Source organism: Nicotiana tabacum, chromosome 17 (genome assembly GCF_000715075.1).
Source record: "Nicotiana tabacum cultivar K326 chromosome 17, ASM71507v2, whole genome shotgun sequence".
Taxonomy (NCBI): domain Eukaryota; kingdom Viridiplantae; phylum Streptophyta; class Magnoliopsida; order Solanales; family Solanaceae; genus Nicotiana; species Nicotiana tabacum.
In genome coordinates, this window is record NC_134096.1 from 1,748,746 (window position 1) to 1,758,551 (window position 9,806).

Here is a 9,806-nt window from a genome sequence, read left to right on the forward strand (position 1 = left end):
TACTAAAGAAAAATCAAATAGTATACAAATTAAATGTAGCTAATACAACCAAAAAATATTCCAACTTACATATGATACCAGTATAGTATATAGTTATACCAACATGGTATACAATTGTATGCAAATAGTTTAAAAAAGATTTTTTTTAATTCAATTATTAAATTGAAATAATATCAGTTGTCAATAAAAATTTCAAAAAATTCTAAAAGGACTTAATTGTAAGAGTATACCGTTACATTATATAGTATACTATAATAGTATAACATTGGAATAAACTGTATACCAAAATGGTATATAGTATATCATTTTGGTATACAGTACAAATTCTTCTTCGCCAGTTCAACGCAATAAATTATACACTATTGAATTAACCAAAATGGTATATAATATTTTATTTTTGGTATATATAGGACTGGTTTATTCCTTCAAAAAACAATTAATAGTATACTATTGTAGTTAATTATATACTCTTGAATTAATTATTGTATACCAATACAGTATGCAATATACCATTTTAGTATACAGTACAAATCTGTCTTCTTTGCTACACATAGTAAGCTGCTATGTGTAGTCTAAGAATACAATGAAATGTGAATGAAAATATTTCACATTTGAAAATGTAGACAACAATTGGATAAAAATTAGGACAATCTTTTTAAAATTATGGTATGCACAACTGGGAGTAGGGGTGTACATGAACCGGGTTAGTTCGATTTTTACTAAAACCAAACCAAACCATTTATATCAATTTGGATTAGTTCGGTTTTCTCAGATTTTTTGGATTTTTTTTGTTACATGAATAATATGTCAATCTTACTTTGTTAAAAATTTTAGCATATCATTTTGGTATACAGTACAAATTCTTCTTCACCCGTTCAACGCAATAAATTATACACTATTGAATTAAATATTATATACCAAAATAGTATATAGTATGTTATTTTGATATACAGTACAAATTACTTCAAGCTTCAAATCTATCAATGGTGGATTTGACTTTTTCAAGAAAAAGAAAAGGACAAAAAGGGAAAAGATAAATTATGTCAAAGGACAAAAAAAAATGAAGAAAAGAAGAGCCGAGGAAAATAAAATTTCTTAAAAAAATATTTCTTGGCATACGTTGAAATAAAATTCAGTATTAGCTAATTTACTTTCTACATATGCTATTAAATGTGCGAGCATAAACATTGATAGATATCTTTTTAATAATAATAATAATAATAATAATATCCTTTTGTTTTCTCCAAACTCATATATTTTTATAATATTCTATATTATTTTTTAATTAGTATTATTATGATAAGATGATGAAAAATATTGAAAAAATGTGATGCACTTAAAAGATATAAAAAGGTAATCTATGAGAACACGAGCTTTCATGCTAAACAATGGGAAAGTAAGAATGGATAGAGCGGGTAAAATAATTGTGGTGCATAGGTATAAAATGTAAAAGAAATTAACCGGATAATTGTTTTGTCTTCTAGCATAATTTACCCGTTTGTTGGCCCTACATCACCGCTTTTTCTCCTCTTGAAAAACAAAGGGAAAAATCCAGAAATTAAGAACCAACCACCGTTTTTTACTTTTCAGAAAACGTGATGCCTGTACCAAGCTGAAATTTCCAAAGTAGTAATAAGATGGGAACTCCTCCTCCTATCTCCAATTCCATAGCCTCTCAATTATTCCACTGAGAAAATTCAATCCAATAGCTCATATTCTTTCTTTTTCATCAACTAATTGATTCCCTACTATCTGCTCCAAAGAAGATAACAGTAATGTCGGCCAAAGAAAGCTTGGGGTTAGAGTACTGGCTTCAATGGCAAATTGCCGTGTGTGCTCTAATCTTCATCATCCCAACTGCAGTCGCTTTGAGGCTCATCAATAGGCGAAAGGACACAGAGTATCCTACTAAGTCCACTGATCTGTGGGTCCCCTGTTGGCGAAATCTCCATCCTCTTTGGCTTCTCTTCTTCAGAGCTTTCTCCTTTCTTTCCATGTCCTTCTTGCTTTATCAGACTGTTTCCAACTTTGGCTTCTTCGTCTTCTTCTTCTACACACAGTACTTAATCACCTGCTTCTTCCTAATTCTCTCCATATACTTGTGTACTTATTCATAATTCAGAATCTGATATTCTAATTAATTGCTTAATTTCCAGGTGGACGTTTGCTTTGGTTGGGGTCTATTTTGCTGTATGTATGGACACATAATAGAGTTAATATGTTTTGCGGTTGATAGCTGACCATAATATGTGCTTGCATTGCAGCTGGGAACCATTATATCGGCGCGGGGATGCTGGTTGTATACAACAAATCCCCTCTCCCGGCGCGGGGAGAGAGAGAAATTTCTTAAAACTGCTGCTCAAGAGAATAGTAGCTATGGGACATCCTCTGAGCAAAGACTTGGATTTTGGGAAAACTTTATGCAAATTATTTATCAGGTTAGCGTTAGAAACTACTATCAAATTTGGATGTTTTCACAAATTCCCATACACTTATTCAAAGTGTGGGATAGCTGCAATGAAACTTGTATGAATTCCTAAGTTTTAGCAAGTTAGAAAGGCAGGATTTTTCTTGTGAATATTGTTTGGTGGATGGTCTGAAACAACTTTGTTAGCCTAATTGCAATAACAATTCAGCAATAATTGAATTAAAATAATATAATACTTCCTAAATTATCTCTGATCTATAGGCTAATCTGTCACGATAATCCAAATAGCTAAAAGCTGTTTTTAAATTGATCAACTCACATGAGATTACTGTTAGAAATTTGACACAATTTTTTTCTTTTCATAGACTAGTGCAGGTGCTGTTATGCTGACAGATATTGTCTTTTGGTGTCTATTGCTCCCATTTATGACTGGCGAAAATTTTAAGCTCACCCTGGTGAGTCATCTTTATTTGAAATGCTGTGGCGTTATATGCGTCATGTTTAGCTTTCACTGCATTCCCTTTAGAATGTTACTCTTCCTCTAATCATCTATAGAGAATCTTTTAGTTCAAGTTTCTAGCAAGGATATGCATCGTTCCACGTCAAAAGTTCACTATAATAGTTTATATGACTCAAAGTATCAGTTATTTCATGTGTTCCATCTAGGACAGTCTAGATTATGCACCAAATCAATGGTTATTTCTCAAAGGAGAGTGATATCGTCAGCTGTTACACAAAGCTTTCACAGAAAACTCAAATAGGGCGTATTGATAGTCGCTTCTAATTCATGAAGATCTCATGCCAACCATTAATCCAGAAAAAAATGGGGGGGAAAGGTTGGAAAGAGGGGGAGCGAAACAGGGGTGAACTCAGCTATGATCATGGTATTTGCATGAGAAAATTTGGAACTTTAGATGAGCACAATATTTTTGTTCCCTAACATCCTTGAGGAACATATTTGTTGTCATCTTAGAACACTGAGCATAGTTACTAAGTAATTGCAAGCTTACCTCCTAAGTCCTAACCGTCTAAGAATTTACACTATTGTTGGAAAAATAGCATTTTGCATTCTGAATACCAACTTTTTAATGATTTAACTACATACTTACAAGTTTCTATTTATTTCCTGAAACAACATTATAAAGATGAAATTCCATAGTTCTCATAACATTATCAGACTGTGCAAAACTCAAGTTACAACCTCAAATTCAAATGTATCGTTCAAAATACAGCTCTAACTCAAAATAAATAGATGATCCAAAGATGCCTGCCCTTTATTAGGTAACAAGTTGCATTTTCCTTTTAAAATCTTATAGATAAAATGAGCGACATTAGGTCAATGACTTTTCTTTTTGGTAACTGCAAATTTTATTAATTACCAAAGTAGCAATACAATCCCATAGCTTAGCCAACACAGCTAGCTATCCAAAGAAACTAAGAAACAAACAAAACCAAACCAGGAACTAGGCGATCTAGCAAGAACATATATTTTTGCAGTACATTTTTTATTCTAGGTGAGGCTCTAACACTGCAAATATATGCAATCTCCCTGGCAATACTTTCCCATCTTCTACTTGATTTCTCAAAGACTCTTGTTTCTTCTATCCAAATAGTATGCACACATTCAGCTACACCATTCGAAAATCTGAGAAGCTTGTGATTTCCCTTTGGAACTTCTGATCATCCACTGCAAGTGTTGTTTATTGCTGTTAAACAGTGACGAGAGGGAGGGACCATGATGATGGATTAAGAATGCATTTCTTTCTGAGCACAAATATGTAATTTTACAAAGTCAAAGCAAAGGGAATTCAACTTGCTATTGTAGTTAATACTTAGATCAGCAAATACTCTTGTGGCTACAAAATAAGATTGCACGCTTTCAGCAAATAAATGGAGTTTCATTGTTAAACTTGCACATATGGCTCTATCAGAAGACTCTAAAGTTCAATGATCTTTGATGTAAATTGAGATGTTTTCCTAGTCGTTGAAAGAATTCACATAGTTGAAACGTGGAAGGCGTTATTCTTTTTGTTTTCTTAGCTTCTTGTATAGGGACATTTTTTTTAATGGAAGTGGTCCGAATCATTTTCGAATTGCAGCTTATTTTACTCAAAAACTTCTCTAATTGTTAACTTTTGTTGAAATGGCAGCTAATTGGATGCATGCACTCGGTAAATGCTATTTTTCTTCTTCTTGATTCAGTCCTGAACAATCTTGTAAGTGCAACAGTTTCTCATATGCCCATGCTTGCCCCAACAAGCTTTTTGGAGACCCTTACAGTGCTTGCTATAAGTAGTCAATAACCTGTAAAATCTAAAAGGAGAAGGCTGTTTTGTGTTTCAGCAATTTACTTGGTTTGGTCTCACATATTTTGTGCTGTGGAGCTGTTGTTATGTTGTTTTCCAGTGGACTCTACACGCGTGCTGCTTAAATTGGTAAATAAATATGTACCCATCATAAGCACATTCATATGTAAAAAAAAAAACATTATTTTTCTGTGGTTAATTGAAGTTCCCTGTTGCGCAGGTGGCCGTATCCTTTCTTGGAACTTAACACTCCATGGGCACCTTTGTGGTAATGCCTAAAGACATGCCTTCTCTGTTGACATTCTTGAGTCCTTTACAGTTTAGATATCCTAAAATGTAGAAGTTGGTTTCAGGTATGTTGGATTGGCTGTGGTCCACATCCCCTGTTACGGAATATATGCTCTGCTTATCAAAGCAAAAGGCCGGCTGTTCTCGAGAATGTTTCCACAGGCATTTCTTAGGTCATATTATTGATCTTCCTGCCTTTTATGAAAACTTCCCAGTTCAATCTCTAAATCTTCAAGATTTTCTTGGTCATATAGGAGTGATATAGGATAACACGGAGTTCAGACTTCTTAGCATTGGCATACGGCAAACATGCCCCTCAAAATGTGCCTTTTGCTAATGTATCATCTATCTTATGGCATGCAGTGGCAGGATTGCAATGGAGAAGAAGCATACTTAAGCAGAATATAATGATAAAGTACTCTAATTTGAGGTTGCTGTTGTTGTATCCATATACAAGAAACAATATATAATTACTTTTCTCAGTGACACAAGTGTACTAAACAAACTTCAATATATAATACACTCTTAGGCACCATGTGGTTGCCCAAAAGCAATGCTTAGATGAGTCCAATTTCAGGGTTGCTGTTAAACAACCTACCTCAAGCTAGTGATACTTATGAACACAGTGTAAGCAAAACAGAATAAATTGGCATGCAAACTAATGTATTCAATTAGGTAAGAATAATAAAGTGAAACACATTTATTCTACAACAAAGACCAGGGCTTTAAATTATTTCCAAGCTCATTCCCATAATATTCTAACCAAAACAGCTACTAGCTTGAATCACATCATCTGTAATCTCACTTAAATTCAAAAGTGGGAGGTATAGGCGAATCAAAGCTCTCCAAAATCTCCACCTTTGATCCTCCGCCAGTCTTCTTCTCTTCCTCTTTCTTTCCTTGCCCAAACAACCCTCCAAACCACGAAGATGACGCCATCGATTCTTGTGGGGCCTGACTACCCGGAACATGGGCTTGGGCCCCACCTGGCAACCCTAAAGGATCATCAACAAAAATTGGGGCTTCCTGAGGAGGAACCATAACTTTATTCAACATAATACCAGCACCTTCAATGAGCGCAAGGAGGACCCCACCGAACATCGCGGATCTCGACGCTGCACGTACACCTTGCCGCATCTGAAGAAACCCTCCGGTGGCGGCGCCTGCGAAAATAGAGTTCCAAGGATCCTCTTTTTGTCGGACGTAAACCATGGTACAGTCAAACACGGAGAATAAACCGCCCCATACGGCGAAGCTACCGCCGATCCTCGGCGCGTTCATTCGAACCGCTTGTGTTCCGCCGATGAACCGCTCGCCTTTGGGTGAATTGTAGATTCCTTTGATGAAGTGGAAAGCGGATCCGCCTACAGCGCCCATGCCGAATGCGCCACCAAGATCGTCGAGGATGCGATCTGGACATGGTTCTCTAGAAGTTTCTGGCGTTCCCATTGGAGAGAAGAAGAATAAGAAAAATAGGGTTTTGGAGGGGTTTTGGGGAACAGTTGGAAGCCGTCATATTTATACATCTTTTAATTAACTTGAATGAAAAGGCAAATGGCAGCAAAGCAAATACCCTACTCTGCCTAAAAATTGGGAATTTGGTATTTGAAATTTATAGCCCGTTTGAATATAAGAAAAAATTTGTTTTTTTCGAAAAAATTTTACTTTTTTCCGAAATCAGTGTTTGGCCATAAATTTTTAAAATTTTACTTGAAGATGAATTTTAAAATTTTTCACAAATTTCAAAAAACTGTTTTTTAAAATTTTACTCAGATCACTCACAAAACTTCAAAAACAACCTAAAATTATATTCATGTCCAAACACAACTCTAGTTTTCAAATATCATTTTCGCTTGAAATTGATTTTCACTTTTTTCTGGAATTTTACAATTCTTATGTCCAAACGTCCACTTAGAGTTGTGTTTGGACATGAATATAATTTTGGGTTATTTTTGAAGTTTTGTGAGTGATTTGAGTGAAAATTTAAAAAAACAGTTTTTAGGAGTTTTTTAAAATTTTAAAAAATTCCAAAATGCATCTTCAAGAGAAAATTGGAATTTTTATGAATAAATGCTGATTTCGAAAAAAAGAAAAAAAATTCTTATGTCCAAACGGGCTCTAAATATCAACCACCTTTTTGTGAAATCGCTTTAAAGACGGGGTAAAAGTTCCATTAGGACGCAAACTAAAGAAAACAAAAGAAGTACATGTGGACATAGTTTGGGCAAATTCGAAATCCAAATCGAAGTTTAATTTTTTTGAATTTTTGGTTTGGTTTTTTGGATTACGGATTGGATTTTAGATTTAATTTTTTAATATTTTTGGACTTCGAATTGGATATTGAATTTGCTACTTCAAATTTTTGGATATCCGAAAATCCGAAAAATTTATACTTTATATGTAATCTATTATTCATATGCAAATAATAATAAGTTCAATACCCTACCCATTAGAAATTATCTCATATATTCAATATTAATTACTAAGAAACTGTCAGAATACTTTCTATTTGGATATGATTTTACGATTGCTAATTCTTATATGCCTTATTAATGTCTCTGTTGCATTATTTTATGATGATTTCATTACTTGAATACTTTATTTGAATGATTGTGGTGAGAATGAGGGACCTTTTAGGCAATTTAATATGAATACTTCATTTTGATGTTCATTTTTGGAAGAAGAAAAAACATCTCAACTTATAGGCACAAAATCGAAAATCCAAAATATTCAAACCGATTAATCCGAATTCAGACTTAAAAAATCTGATCCAATCCGAGCTTATTTGGATTTGATTTGGATTGTCATTTCTTAAATCTAAAAATCGAAAATCCAAACTGAAATTTTTATATCCAAATCGAACTGCCCAAACGCCCACCCCCAAAAGAGAAGGATGTCTATACAGGTAAATTCAGGGATAGAGTTATCCCGATTTTCCGTTGTAAAACGAGGAACGACGTTACTTGTTACTAGCTCGAGTGAGACCGAAGGTACCCATAGATCGAAACCAGGGACAAACAACAATACAACGGGTTTCGCGCATGGCCGAACCCGGAAAGATTCAAGCTTGAGTGAGATGAAGTATCGAGAATAAAGAAAAGGCGATTAAAGGAGACAAAATGGGGAGCCAAAATATCCACCATCAGCCGGATATTGCGGCATGGATCATGCTCGGTATTAGCTAAAGATCATATTTTTGTGGGAGGAAGGGAAGAAAATAGTTTTACCTTATTTAGACTTGTATAGGGTTAAAACTCCTCTACTGTATAAAGAGGACAATCCTTTCATTTTTTGACATTGTTTTTGGCACATATATCAAGGCAATAAAATTTACTTTGCCTTTCGGCAATTGTTTAAGTGTTCTTCAGTTGTTCACTCATTTAGCTGGATCCGAGCTCTATCTCGAGGGCTCGATTGAAACCGACCATTAGCATTTGAGCCTAACGCATGGCTTAATTACTTTGCCACGTTGGTTTGATCGCTTTATCTCATTTCGACTCAATTATTTACTGTTTTTTGATCATTTGTGTTAAATTCAACCACATATCCTTTAAATCGCGTATAAATTTAATTGCTATCCGTTTTAAGGGTAAACGAGATTAATACCTAAGAATGTTGTTTGTAATTATTTTTATTTTTCTCATTCTCAGCTCGAAGGAAAAATACTAATATTGCGAAATGTTGTTTGTTTGTAGCGGACATATTTGTATTTTGCCGAAACTTTGTCGAAATGAGCCAGTTTTCGACCCACAATTATCAAAGAGCCAAATAAAAAACAAACACTAAGATTACATATCTATGATTAGTTAATACTATGTATTTTACCTTATCTTATAATTTAAATATGATAAATTGATACCGTTTGATATAAATACTAAATGTGACTAAGACACTAAGTATAGCTGATATTTAAATCCAAGTCCCTACTATAGATATATGTACTATGTCGTATACTAAATGTGACCAAGTATCGCTGATATTTAAATCCAAGTCCCTAATATAGATATATGTGCTATGTCGTGTAACACCTATGTTGTAAGCTATATAACCTACAGCATGGCGTCAAATCATATAACATAAACCATTTATAAGATTTATACTAGTAGCAGAAAAAGAAAAAATGTCAAAATGTGACATTGGAAAAAAAAAATATCATACAATTAAAAGAATGTCCACACCAGCTATTATCCAAAAATGAATAATCCTGCAGTTCCCACGTAACGTGAAAAAGAATTCAGCTTATGAAAGGGTGCAATATACTAGAGTGAGAAACTCTCACTTCTTACTGCGCACTGAATGGAGAATACAACCAAACACCTAATATACCACCGGAACCACGACATTAACCCATAAAGGAGGATGCTAATCCAGCACATTCCTACAAGGAAATTCTATTAGACAAGAAAGATACATCACAAACGGAATATTACGTAAATGAGCTTGATAAAATAGGAAGCGATGTAAAGGACAAGGAAAATCTAGGCCCAATCATTCTCTCTCAAGATGATAAAAACTAGCAATATGAACCATGGTGTTTCTCGGTTATTATCAAAATTTTGGTAGAAGAATGTCACATCATCTCCTTCGATCCAAATTAATTGAACTATGGAACCCCTCCGAACAGTTAATTTTGATTGAGTTAAGATGGGATTTCTTTATAGTCAAATTTGGAAAAGAAGAGAACATGATAAAGGCAATACATCAAGGTCCATGGTTCTTATCCGAAAATTTCCTCTCAGTAGGAAGGTGGGAACCAAAATTTATCCTGAAAGAAGCCACCATGT

At 34.3% G+C, this 9,806-nt stretch overlaps 2 protein-coding genes across 3 annotated transcripts; one reads left to right on the plus strand and one right to left on the minus strand.

Annotated features, from left to right (window-relative positions):
• Positions 1 to 1,603: 1,603 nt before the first annotated feature.
• Positions 1,604 to 5,574, plus strand: LOC142171483 (uncharacterized). 2 transcript variants are annotated; one of them, XM_075233850.1, is made up of 9 exons: positions 1,604 to 2,059; positions 2,157 to 2,190; positions 2,265 to 2,438; positions 2,794 to 2,883; positions 4,579 to 4,644; positions 4,772 to 4,863; positions 4,955 to 5,002; positions 5,088 to 5,195; positions 5,386 to 5,574. In XM_075233850.1, the coding sequence occupies exons 1-9, from the start codon at positions 1,776 to 1,778 to the stop codon at positions 5,417 to 5,419; spliced, it is 930 nt and encodes a 309-aa protein (XP_075089951.1). In that variant the 5' UTR covers positions 1,604 to 1,775; the 3' UTR covers positions 5,420 to 5,574. The 2 variants fall into 2 exon arrangements, with proteins under 2 accessions (XP_075089951.1, XP_075089952.1); XM_075233851.1 differs by having other exon boundaries at positions 1,605 to 2,059; positions 5,277 to 5,425.
• Positions 5,575 to 5,652: 78 nt separating this feature from the next.
• On the minus strand, positions 5,653 to 6,537 carry LOC107770629 (mitochondrial import inner membrane translocase subunit TIM17-2-like). The gene has a single exon (XM_016589954.2). It carries the CDS (start codon positions 6,469 to 6,471, stop codon positions 5,824 to 5,826), a length of 648 nt encoding a protein of 215 aa, XP_016445440.2. The 5' UTR covers positions 6,472 to 6,537; the 3' UTR covers positions 5,653 to 5,823.
• Positions 6,538 to 9,806: the final 3,269 nt, after the last annotated feature.